This window comes from Mus musculus, chromosome 17, assembly GCF_000001635.26.
Source record: "Mus musculus strain C57BL/6J chromosome 17, GRCm38.p6 C57BL/6J".
Lineage (NCBI taxonomy): Eukaryota > Metazoa > Chordata > Mammalia > Rodentia > Muridae > Mus > Mus musculus.
The window spans coordinates 18172553-18186583 of NC_000083.6; the positions used below are offsets into that span (position 1 = coordinate 18172553).

Consider the following 14031-nt stretch of genomic DNA (forward strand, 5'->3'; position numbering starts at 1 on the left):
GGGACATTTGGGTTCTTTCTATCTTCTTGTTATTATAAATAAGTCTGCTATGAACATAATGGAGCATGTGTCCTTATTACAAGTTGGATCATCTTCTGGGTATATGCACAAGAGAGGAATTGCTGTATCTTCTGGAAGTAATAAATCCAATTTTCTGAGAAACCGCCAGACTGATTTCTAGAGTGGTTGTACCAGTTTGCAATCTCACCAACAATGGAGGAGTGTCCCTCTTCCTCCACATCCTTGCCAGCATCTGCTGTCACCTGAATTTTTTATCTGAACCATGCTGACTGGTGTGAGGTGGAAATACAGGGTTGTTTTGATTTGCATTTCCCTGATGATTAAAGATGTTAAACATTTTTTTTCTGGTGCTTCTCAGCCATTTGCTATTCCTCAGGTGAGAATTCTTTGTTTAGCTCTGTACCAAATTTATGAATACGGTTATTTGATTTTCTGGAGTCCATCTTCTTGAGTTCTTTATATATATTGGATATTAGTCCCCTATCAGATTTAGGATTGGTAAAGATCCTATCCCAATCTGTTGGTGGCCTTTTTGTCTTATTGACCATGATTTTTTCCCCACAGAACCTTTGTAGATTCTCGATCTTTCAGTACAAGCCATTGATGCTCTGTTCAGGAATTTTTCCCCTGTGCCCATATCTTTGAGTCTTTTCCCCAATTTCTTTTCTAGAAGTTTCAGTGTCTCTGGTTTTACATGGAGTTCCTTGATCCACATGGACTTGACCTTAGTACAAGGATATAAGAATGGATCAATTCCCATTCTTCTACATGATAACTGCCAGTTGTGCCAGCACCATTTGTTGAAAGTGCTGTCTTTTTTTCCACTGGATGGTTTTTGCTCCCTTGTCAAAGATCAAGTGACAATAGGTGTGTGGGTTCATTTCTGGGTCTTCAAATGTATTCCCTTGATCTACCTGTCTGTCTCTGTACCAGTACCATGGAGTTTTTAATCACATTTGCCCTGTAGTACAGCTTTTATTTTTAATTTGGGAATTGAGTCCATTGATATTAAGAGATATTAGAGAAAAGTAATTCTTGCTTCCTGTTATTTTTGTTTTTAGAGTTGAGATTCCGTTCTAGAGGCTGTCTTCTTTTAGATTTGTTGAAGGATTACTTTCTTGCTTTCTCTACAGCATAGTTTCTGTCCTTTTGTTGGTGTTTTCCCATTATTTTCCTCTGAAGGGATGGATTCATAGAAAGGTATTGTGTGAATTTGGTTTTGCCATGGAATATTTTGGTTTCTCCATCTATCGTAATTGAGAATTTTTCTGGGTATAGTAGCCTGGGCTGGCATTTGTGTTTTCTTATGGTCTATATAACATCTGTCCAGGATATTCTGGCTTTTATAGTCTCCGGTGAGAAGTCTAGTGTAATTCTAATAGACCTGCCTTTATATGTTACTTGACCTTTTCCCTTACTGCTTTTAATATTCTATCTTTATTTAGTGCATTTGTTGTTCTGATTATTATGTGTTGGGAGGAATTTCTTTTCTGGTCCAGTCTATTTGGAGTTCTGTAGGCTTCTTGTATGTTCACGGACATCTCTTTCTTTAGGCTAGGGATGTTTTCTTCTATATTTTTTTGAAGATATTTGTTGTTCCTTTAAGTTGAAAATCTTCATTCTCCTCTACTCCTATTATCTGTAGGTTTGGCCTTCTTATTGTGTCCTGGGTTTCCTGGATGTTTTGGGTTAGGATCATTTTGCATTTTACATTTTCTTTGATTGTTCTGTCCACATGTTCTCTAAGGAATCTTTTACACCTGAGATTCTCTCTTCCTTCTCTTGTATTCTGTTGCAGATGCCCACATCTATGGTTCCTGATTTCTTTCCTAGGTTTTCTATCTCCAGAGTTGTCTTCTTTGGGTTTTCTTGATTGTTTCTTCTTCCATTTTTAGATCTTGGATGGTTTTGTTGAATTCCATCACCTGTGTGGTTGTGTTTTCCTGTAATTCTTTGGGGGATTTTTGTGCTTCCTCTTTAAGGGCTTCTACCTGTTTAGCAGTGTTCTTCTGTATTTCGTTAAGTGAGTTATTAATTCCCTTTTTAAAATCCTCTACCACCATCATGATATATGATTGTAAATCAGTGTTTCTTTTCGGGTGTGTTGGGGTATCCAGGATTCGCTGTAGTGGGCGTACTTGGTTTTGATGATGCCCTGTGGTCTTGGTTTCTGTCTTTCACAATCTGGTAATCTCTGCTGTTAGATGTTCTAGCTGTCTCTGGCTGGAGCTTATTCCACTGTGATTCTTTAGCCTCTGTCAGCACTCCTGGGAGACCAACTCTCTCCTGCATCCCAGTGGTCAGAACACTCTCTGCAGGCAAGCTCTCCTCTTACAGGGAAGGTGCACAGAAGTCTGGGGCTCAGATCCACCTCCTGGTTCCTGAGGTCAGAGCCTTCCCTGGAGGCTGACTCTCCTCTGGCATGGAAAGTATCCAGAGGTCTGGGTTTCAGCTCTGTCTTCTTGCTGAGGATGAAAACCTGAAGGGATCCCTGTCCAAGAAGCTCTGTTGCTTCTGCTGCCCATGTGCTCTCCTGCTTTGACCCATGTCAGTGATCCCAAGATTCTGGGTGTGCTAGGTCCTGTCTTTGTCCTTTGACCCTGTTGCTGCTAGCACAAGACCCTCTGGGATTTTTGGAACTGATGTTGCGTTCCAAGCACCAGTGATCTCAAAGTCCCGGGTTTGCTAGGCTGCCTGCAGTGTGGAGAATCCTCTCAAGATAGTTTGTCAAAATGTTTTTCAATGATTTTTAAGAGCCATATAAGGCTCAGATCTGTTGCACCTTCATAGTTATTAACAGCTCATTTCTCACTTTTGTTTGTTTGATAATTTTATACAATGTTTTTACATCACCTTCACTGCTCATACTCCTCCCAGATTTATTTCCCCATTCCGTATCTCCCAAAATTTGTAATTAAACTATCTAAAACAGTTCATGATACCCATTTATTCTTATGTGTGTGCTTGTCACATAAAGGTTGTTAACAAACCACGTTCTGCACACTGAAATAGAAAACTGATTATCCTCCCATTATCTATCATTTGGTAATATTCATTTTCTGAATATGGGAGTCTCTTTATGACTAACTCTAATATCTATGTTGAAATTTCTCTGGCTTAAGCCAGCGTTCTTCTAACACATTTTCACATGTGTCATGAATTAATAGGAGCAATTTTTCTGTGCAGAAAACAGTATTATTTTGAGCTCTTTTGTACACAGAAGGTTTGGTAACTTTCTATTGTCTCTCAGATTAGAGTTTACAGAACTTCGGGTTTTTTTTGTTTGTTTATTTGTTTGGTTTTTTGTTTTTTGTTTTTTGTTTTTTTTAATAAAGGTAACCATAAGGAAAGATTAGGAGTAGTGGTATTTTATGGGGAGTTTTACAGCTAGGGATTTATTTTAAGTTTTACATTTCAATGTGACATCCGGTATCTTTTTACTGTATTTTATTTTTCTGTTGTTGCCTTCAAATCAGGATCTTAGCATTTAACTTGTATTCTAGTGTGTTCTATCTCCAGCTGCTTTTATGCTTCCCGCTATTATGGAATTGAACAAATACTAAATCTATGAGGACACACAATGTTTAATGAATGCCTTTATTTGTTTACTATCTAGTCATGGTACCCACTTGGTGGCCACCATCCCACAGTTTTTTAACTCATTACTTTACCCCCATCTTGGCCTTTCTGCTTTTTTTTTTCCATTTTTTATTAGGTATTTAGCTCATTTACATTTCCAATGCTATACCAAAAGTCCCCCATACCCACCCACCCCCACTCCCCTACTCACCCACTCCCCCTTTTTGGCCCTGGCGTTCCCTTGTACTGGGGCCTATAAAGTTTGCATGTCCAATGGGCCTCTCTTTCCAGTGATGGCCTACTAGGCCATCTTTTGATACATATGCAGCTAGAGTCAAGAGCTCCGGGGTACTGGTTAGTTCATAATGTTGTTCCACCTATAGGGTTGCAGATCCCTTTAGCTCCTTGGCTACTTTCTCTAGCTCCTCCATTGGGAGCCCTGTGATCCATCCATTAGCTGACTGTGACCATCCACTTCTGTGTTTGCTAGGCCCCGGCATAGTCTCACAAGAGACAGTTACATCTGGGTCCTTTCAATAAAATCTTGCTAGTGTATGCAATGGTGTCAGCGTTTGGATGCTGATTATGGGGTGGATCCCAGGATATGGCAGTCTCTACATGGTCCATCCTTTCATCTCAGCTCCAAACTTTGTCTCTGTAACTCCTTCCATGGGTGTTTTGTTCCCAATTCTAAGGAGGGGCATAGTGTTCACACTTCAGTCTGCATTCTTCTTGAGTTTCATGTGTTTAGCAAATTGTATCTTATATCTTGGGTATCCTAGGTTTGGGGCTAATATCCACTTATCAGTGAGTACATATTGTGTGAGTTCCTTTGTGAATGTGTTACCTCACTCAGGATGATGCCCTCCAGGTCCATCCACTTGGCTAGGAATTTCATAAATTCATTCTTTTTAATAGCTGAGTAGTACTCCATTGTGTAGATGTACCACATTTTCTGTATCCATTCCTCTGTTGAGGGGCATCTGGGTTCTTTCCAGCTTCTGGCTATTATAAATAAGGCTGCTATGAACATAGTGGAGCATGTGTCCTTCTTACCAGTTGGGGCATCTTCTGGATATATGCCCAGGAGAGGTATTACTGGATCCTCTGGTAGTACTATGTCCAATTTTCTGAGGAATTGCCAGACTGATTTCCAGAGTGGTTGTACAAGCCTGCAATCCCACCAACAATGGATGAGTGTTCCTCTTTCTCCACATCCATGCCAGCATCTGCTGTCACCTGAATTTTTGATCTATGCCATTCTGACTGGTGTGAGGTGGAATCTCAGGGTTGTTTTGATTTGCATTTCCCTGATGTTTAAGGATGTTGAACATTTTTTCAGGTGCTTCTCTGCCATTCGGTATTCCTCAGGTGAGAATTCTTTTTCAGTTCTGAGCCCCATTTTTTAATGGGGTTATTTGATTTTCTGAAGTCCACCTTCTTGAGTTCTTTATATATGTTGGATACTAGTCCCCTATCTGATTTAGGATAGGTAAAGATCCTTTCCCAATCTGTTGGTGGTCTTTTTGTCTTATTGACGGTGTCTTTTGCCTTGCAGAAACTTTGGAGTTTCATTAGGTCCCATTTGTCAATTCTCGATCTTACAGCACAAACCATTGCTGTTCTGTTCAGGAATTTTTCCCCTGTGCCCATATCTTCAAGGCTTTTCCCCACTTTCTCCTCTATAAGTTTCAGTGTCTCTGGTGGCCTTTCTGCTTCTTAAAATTCCTGAACTCTGTGAGTTTTATCCTAGGTATTCTGTGTTTTTTGGTTTTTGTTTTTTTCTGACTAATATGAACTTATTAGTGAATACATATAATGTATGTCCTTCTAGGTCTGGGATACCTCACCCAGGATGATATTTTGTAGTTTCATCAATTTTCCTTCAAAACTCATGATGACCTTGATTTTAATAACTGTAATATTATCTTGTATAAATCTGCCACATATTCTGCATCCATTCTTCTGTTATAGGACATTTGGTTTGCTTCCAGCTTTTGGCTCTTACTTTTAGGCCACTATAAGCAGAGTTGAGCACATGTCCCTGTGATATCTTCTGGCATTTTGGGGGTATATATCCAAAAGGGGTATAGTTGGGTCTTCAGGTAGCTCTATTTCCAATTGTGTCAGGAAATGCCAGAGTGATTTCATGAGTGGTTGTACAGGTTTGCAATCCCAAAAGCAATAGTGGTGTGTTCCACTTTCTTCAGCATGTGATCCTTACAGCATGTGATCTCACCTGAGGATTTAATCTCAGCCATTCTAGTTAGTGTAAGGTGAGGGTTGTTTAGATTTGCATTTCACTGTTCAATAAATCTGAGGGTTGTTTAGATTTGCATTTCACATATCAATAAGGATTTTAGTTCTTAAGTGCTTTTTAGCCTTTAGAGATACCTCTTTTGTAAATTGTCTGGATTATGCTGAGTTACTTGATGTACTCCATTTTCTTCAAGGTCATAAGTATTGATATATTTTCATATTTTTAAATACAGACTCTTAATTAGACCAGCACTGTTCATTGAATATGCTTTCTTTTTACTGTATGTTTTTGGCTTCTTTTTCAAATATAAAGTGTCCATGTGTATGTGGGCTTATTTCTGGGTCTTCACCTAAATTCCATTGATTCACCTGTCTTTATATGTTCCAATACAATATGTTTTTTTTTTTAAATCACTATTGCTATGTAGTACAGCTTGAGGTCAGGGATGGTAATTCCTCCAGTAATTCTTTTGGTGTTAAGAATTGTTTTTTGTTAAGCTGGGATTTTTGTTTTTACATATGAAATTGAGAGTTGCTCTTTCAATGTTTGTGAAGAACTGTATTGGAATCTTGATGGGGATTGCATTGAATCTGTTGATTGCTTTTGGTAGGATGGCTATATTTACTATGTTAATTCTACCAATCTATGAGCATGGAAGACCTCTCCATTTTCTGAGGTCTTTTTCAAATGCTTTCATGAAAGACATGGAGTTATTGTCATATAGATCTTTCATTTACTTGGTAAAAGTTACAGTAAGATATTTCATACTATTTCTGCCTATTGTGAAGAGTGCTGTTTTTCTAATATTTTTCCTATATTGTTCATATTTCATGTAGCAGAAGGCTACAATTTGTTTGAGTTAATTTATTATCCATCTACTTTGCTTAAGTTCTATATTAGCTGTGGATAGACTCTGGTATATATTTTGTGGTCACTTATGTGAAATGAAATATCATTCACAAATTGTGGTACCTTGACTATTTCTTTTCAAATTTTTGTCGCTTTGATCTACTATTCTTGTCTTATTGCTATATCTAGAACTTTGAGTATTATATTAAGTAGATATTGAGAGAGTGGTCATCATTGACTTTTCCCTTAATTTAGGAGGATTGCTTCAACTATCTCTCTGTTTAATTTGAGGTTGGTTGATGGTTTGCTGTATATTGATTTTATCATGCTTACGTAAGGGACATGAATTCTTGATCTGCCCAATACTTTTAATATGAAGGGGTGTTTTATATTGACAAATGCTTTTTTCAGCTTCTATTGAGATAATTACGTGATTTTTCCAGTGAGTTTATTTACATAGTGGATTATATTAATGTACTTTTGTATATTGAACCATCTTTGTATCCCCAAAATTCTTCACGAGAATTCCTACAGCTGATATAACTACTCAATAATGTGGTTGTATACAAAATTAACTCAAAGAAATTAGTACCAACCTATACATAAACAATAAAAGGTCTGAGAAGGGAGTTAGAGAAACAATACTGTTCACAATAAACACAAATAACAGCAACTTCATGTAGCTCTAACCAAGTAAATGAAGGATCTGTATGACACAAACTTCAGGTCTCTGAAGAGAGAAATTGCGAACGATATCAAAAGATGAAAACATCTCCCTTGCTTGTAGTTCAGTAGAATTAACACAGAGCAAATGACCAGCTAACCAACAGCAATATCCAGATTTAAATTAAATTTCCAACACAATTCTTCACAAATTTTGAAACAACAATTATCAACTTCAAATGGAGGCTTCTGATTCTTATGAAGTGTCCACACTATTTTCTTTTAATACCAACTTTGAATAATAATAATTTTTACTCTAAAAATTTCACCCAAGTGAAATACTTACACACACACACACACACACACACACACACAAACACACAAACACTCACACATGAATATATAAATGAAAAATTTGAATTATCCTGTGTGTCCATATAAAGAGTTATTCACAAACTAAGAACAAACCTGGCCGGTGTCTATTAATTTATTATATTGTACAACAGTATGCAGCACAAAGAAATGATAAACACTAAATTTGAAAATATTGCTTATAGGAAGTTGAGCAGTAAGGTAATAATACCCTTTATATGTTAAAATATCAATTCAATGTTATTAAATAAAATTGACACTCTGTCAATTATATTTTAAGAAATATAAAACTATTGTGTTAGACACTGTCTTGGGGTTTTATTGCTGTGAACAAATACCATGACAAAGGCAGAACATATAAGCACATTTAATTGGGCCTGGTTTACCAGTTCAGAGATCTAATCAATTATCATTGCATGGCATCATCCAGTCAGGCATGATGCAGACAAGTAGAGATTTCTACAACTTCTTCTGAAGGCTTCTAGTTAAAGACTGGTATCTTGGCACATAAGACAAGGGACTTAAAGACCATACACACAATGACACATTTCCTTTAAGAACACACCTTCAAATAGTGCCAACCATATTTAAACTAGAACTTTATAGTCCCTGGGTCCCATAGGCATGTTAAACACTTGAGACTCTGGAGGCAATAACCAGGCACAGCATTATTAAAAAAATACCTTTTGTCCAACTGACAACATACAAATATTTTATAACAGTTTCAACAATGTTAAACATCCAAGTTCAAAGTCTCCTCAGAGATTAAGTCAAACTATTCAATGTAATCACAAAGCAAGACACAAACCAGTTGGGCAAACTGCAGACTCCTGATCTCCATGTTTGATGTCAAGGAGGTGATCAGATGTCCACTAGTTTTTCATCTTTGTTGACTGCAACAAACTTCTTTTTCCTGGGCTACTTCCAATATCTGTTAGCAGATTTCCTCAGAAGATATCCCATGGCTTGGGAATCTTGAACATTTTGGAATTTCCAAGGCAGCTTCAACATTAATGATTCTTCTTCCAATGCCTGGGATCTACACATGATCTTCTAGGTTCCTCCAAAGAGCTTGTCTTATGGCTCCAGCTCTGCCCTCTGTAGCACTCAAGGCTCTGGTAAACTCCATTCTAGTTTGGTAGTAGTTTTGGTGATCATCCAATATTATTGGCATCTCCAGTACATTGGGGTCTTGCACTGAAACTAGGCTTCAACAATAACCTTTAATAGGCTCTCGTCATAGTTCTAAGCCTCCACTTCCTTGCATGACTCCTCTAGTGCTGGGCTATCAACTTAAACTGAAGTTTTACCTTCACCAATTAAATTTCCTGGCTTCTCACAGCTCCAAGCCTTAGCTACTCACCATGACCCACTCATAGTTTCAAACCTAGTAACACCTGTGTGACTCTAACCCTAAGTCAAGCTGGAGACTGAGGTATAACCTTTGCTCTTTGTAACACACCTTTTTTACTCTCAGAAAAACAGTTCTCAAATGATTTCACCTCAGTGATGCTAATCTATTCTAAATTATTGCAATTTCTTACCTCTAGATAATCAGCACCATTTGTTCTGGTAGTCACCTTATCTTATTGACTCATAAGTCAGAGCCACATGGCCAATACGCCTGAGTTTGGCTGAGTACTACGGCTGGAATATGGGTCCCCCTTATTCTATTACCAGCTTTTGTTTTACAATTCTCTAACTGCATAAACTTGTCTGTCCTTGGACTTGCTCTGTACATTGACTTTGAACTCAAAGATCATTATGACTCTGTCTTAAGAATGCTGATATGTAACACATGTAGTATCACTCCTAGATTTAAGATTATCTCTACTTGGAACTTGCTGTGTTACAGGCTGTCCTTAAACCCAGAGATCTGCTTTTCTTTCTTTTCTGGTATTAAAGTAGCATAACATTATGCCTTGGCCTAAGATTCTCATAGCCACTGTTTTCCAAAATCTGGGTCAAGAAGCTGAGTAGGTCAACCTCAATTTTCTAAACAGATACCACATACCAAAGTTAAACCAGGATCAGATAAATATTCTAACAGTCCCATATCGCCTAAAGAAATAGAAACAGTCATTAATAGTCTCCCAATCAAAAAAAGCACAAGACAAGATGAGTTAAGTCCAGTGATCAATCAGACCTTCAAAGAAGACCTAATACCAATACTCCTCAATCAATTCCACAAAATAGAAACAGAAGGTACTCTACCCAGTTTGTTCTATGAAGCCATAATTACGCTGATGCATATACCACATAAAGACCCAACAAAGAATGAATTTTATACCAATTTGCCTTATAATTATCGATGCAAAAATCTTCAATAAATTCTGGCAAACTGAATATACTGCTTTCCAAGATCAAAATCTCAAAATCCACATTCTTCCAACCAAAATATGGCCAGGCGTATCATGGAAATATTTCACTACGGGTACTAACTTATGTCTTAATTAGGGTTTTACTGCTGTAAACAATCACTGTGACACAGTCAACTTTTGTTTTTTGTTTGTTTGTGTTTTGTTTTGTTTTTTTCAAGGCAGGGTTTCTCTGTATAGCCCTGGTTGTCTTGGAACTCACTCTGTAGACCAGGCTGGCCTCGAACTCAGAAATCCACCTGGCACTGCCTCCCAAGTGCTGGGATTAAAGGCATGCGCCACCATGCCCGGCCCACAGTCAACTTTTATAAGGACAACATTTCATTGTGATTGTCATACAGGTTCAGAGGTTCAGTAAATTATCCTCAAGTCTGGAGAATGAGAGCATCCAGGCAGACATGTCACAGGAGGAGCTGAGAATTATATTTTCAGGTGAAATCTTCTAGGAAGACTGACTTCCGTGCATCTAGCATGAGTGTCTTAAATCCCACCTCCCCAGTGACATACTTCTTTCAACAAGGCCACACTTCAAAACAGTGCCACTTTCTGGGCCACGCATATTCAAACTACCATACGAACATCATATGTTTTATAAATCTTTGTACATCTATTTTCTGTTATTCATAATAATTATGAAAATATTTAAAAGTACCAGAGCAGAGGATTATAATGTTTTCAAAAATCCCTCACATATTCTAAGAATACTCTATCTATGTAAAAATATATGCTTGCTTCAACTGTTATGAAAACACATTATTGGGTGATATTCAGCAATATCTAATGTAACATTGCAGAAACTCCAGCAGAGAATGAACAGAATTTGAAACCACAGGAGTTTTAAGGAAAAAAGTAAATTTAGTATTCACATATAAGAAAGCATTATCTGAAAAACTTTGCAAAAATATTTCCTCTAATCTAGATTTCCCATGTTTTAGTTAAAAAGGATCTGTGAATTATGAGTACTGTCAGGGTCACAGTAGATTTTTGTAATGTAACTTAGTATTGAAGTTACTTTCAAAAGAGATACAGCATTATCAATAAAGGCAGAGAAATAATGTATGTAAAGAGATCAAAGGCATTTAGGTAATAAAGTTTAAATCACAATGAAGAAGATTTTTAAGGAATTTACTGGAAGTTGATAGTTATCTGAAAAGATTTAATACTGTTCTTTAAAAAGTTAGGGCTTGACCGTCTACATATTTTCCCACCGAAACCATTCCAAGTTGTACATATACTGGCTACACATTGGATATTAACATGTAAAAGGTAGATATAGGGAGAACAAGGATTTGTGAGTAAAAACTGAGGGAAGCAAATGTGTGTGCTGGTAAGATTTAAAAAATTGCATAAAATCCTATTATATTTGAAAATAAATATGGCAAGAAATATGTAAGGAACAAGGTGCAGATTATAAATGTAGAATTTTGCATACCAGTGTTCTAATTATTTTTTCTCTGAGAAAACAAAGTGCCATGACTTCTGAGATAGTCCCTGTAATTAGAAATATCTCATAAAAAAAGGAATTGTCATAGTCTGGACTTCTGCTATCATGATAACCTTATTTCTGAGCAGATGTAGACCAGTGTGTGAAGTGTCCAGAGGGCCATTATGCAAATTCAGAGAAGAACAACTGCTTCCAAAAATCTGTGAGCTTTCTGGCCTATGAAGACCCCTTGGGGATGGCTCTAGCCAGCATAGCTTTGTGCTTATCTGCACTCACTGTCTTTGTTATTGGCATATTTGTGAAACACAGAGACACACCTATTGTCAAGGCCAATAATCGAGTACTGAGTTACATTTTGCTGATCACACTCACCTTCTGTTTCTTATGTTCTTTGAACTTCATTGGTCAGCCCAACACAGCTGCCTGCATCCTTCAGCAGACCACCTTTGCAGTTGCTTTCACTGTGGCTCTTGCCACTGTGTTGGCCAAAACTATTACAGTGGTTCTTGCTTTTAAGGTCAGTTTTCCAGGGCGAATAGTAAGGTGGCTAATGATATCAAGGGGTCCAAACTACATCATTCCTATCTGCACCCTGATCCAACTTCTTCTTTGTGGAATATGGATGGCAACTTCTCCACCATTCATTGACCAAGATGCTCATTCTGAATATGGACACATCATCATTTTGTGCAACAAGGGCTCAGCTGTTGCCTTCCACTCTGTCCTGGGATACCTCTGTTTCTTGGCCCTTGTGAGTTATACCATGGCCTTCTTGTCTAGAAATTTGCCTGATACATTCAATGAATCCAAGTTTCTGTCATTCAGTATGCTGGTGTTCTTCTGTGTCTGGGTCACCTTTCTTCCTGTCTACCACAGCACTAAAGGGAAGGTCATGATGGCTATGGAAGTATTCTCTATCTTGGCTTCCAGCACAGCACTCCTTGCCTTCATATTTGGTCCCAAGTGTTACATTATCTTGTTGAGACCAGAGAAGAATTCATTTAGTCATACCAGGAAAAAAAAAACACATTCTAAAAGGAAGATTTTTCCTAAAATATAGTTTTAGAAATGAATTTTGTTTTTATGTTAAGAACTTCACAACAGGGATCATTCATATACCATTCTAAAATATGTTACATAAATACAGTATGAATGTAATTTTATCAGGTTTTATTCAACTATATTATAGTGTTATAATATGAAAGCCATTTATTTTCCATGTTTGAAAACCATATTTACTCTGGTGATTCAACTGTTCTGATTCTAAGGCCTGATGGCTCCATTCCTAGATCATGTAAAATGTTTGTGTCCTTCCTTGATAGAAACTCTTCTTTTTAATTTATTGTTTTGGTTTTATTAAACTTCCTGAGTATTCTTTCTTCTGCTTGCAATAGCAAATATTTACTTTGGACAACCCATTGGAATATAATTTCTTGATGTTCATTAATTAGTGATACTAAAACTCAGTTGACATATAAGTAGTTTTTAAATTTGTTATGTATGTAATTTTCAATGTACAATATTTTAAAATTAAAAACATGGTATATTTAAAGCTCCCATGACATTGAATTCATTTATAATGGTATGCTTGAATTTATTTGTTTATATTGAAACCACCACCTGTCATAATTTAAATGAAAAGTTTTATAATGTTATAGCATTCTAGTTCCTGGCATTATGTGTTGCATTCTAACTTAGTGTGAAGGTTCATTTACAAATGTATTTTATTACCCAAACTGAAATATGAGTCAACCATAGCAATCCACTTATAGCCCATATATATAGTTTGTCAACATTTGTGACATGTCCAGCTGTCTGAAAGTTAGCCGAATATCCTTATATGCATTGCTTTTCTGGTGTATCAACTCATCTGAGAATTGCTGGTGTTACAACTTGTTCATGTTGAATTTTTGTATTGTCCCTTAATATAAACTGTTCATTTGATTTTTATTAATTAAATTTTCTCTCACCTAATTTTCTGTAAATTTGTATAGAACAGTCAATTGATATCCAAAATCACTTATTGTCTTATATTTTATTACTACCCATTTTCCATGATTCGTTATTATTTTGTAAAAATAATAGGCATTATACCTAAAATAAACTTTTCTCTGTCCCCATTGTTATATGAAAGAAAAGAAATATAAAACTGTTAGAACAATAGAATATGCCTTTTCTCTTACACATGGTCTATCTTCCCTCTTATCACTATATCCTTTGCTATAACTTTTCAAGATTTTCTTGGTTACTTTCCTATTTGGCTGATGAACAGCTCAACCAGAGGGAAACTACTACATCTTCATTGGAAATTTATATAAGTCTGCCCTGTTGCAGAAATGACATGAGCCTTGCAGGGAAACATACACTACCTATATTACTAAAATAACATTGGCACACCCATATCTAATGAGAACAGAAAAAAAAAAAGCCAGCACAGCTCTTTGACAAAGATCCAATAAGGCAGA

The 14031-nt window shown here is 36.8% G+C and overlaps 1 protein-coding gene across 2 annotated transcripts in view; it reads left to right on the forward strand.

The window, feature by feature from the left end:
* Vmn2r92 (vomeronasal 2, receptor 92) overlaps positions 1-12626 on the forward strand; it is a 33249-nt gene extending 20623 nt beyond the window's left edge. The window contains exon 6 of one of the 2 annotated variants that reach the window (NM_001104541.1): positions 11692-12626. In NM_001104541.1, the coding sequence (NP_001098011.1) occupies positions 11692-12626 (935 nt within the window). The remainder of the gene's footprint in view (positions 1-11691) is intronic. The other variant, XM_030249940.1, reaches the window with a different exon arrangement.
* The last annotated feature ends 1405 nt before the right edge of the window (positions 12627-14031 follow it).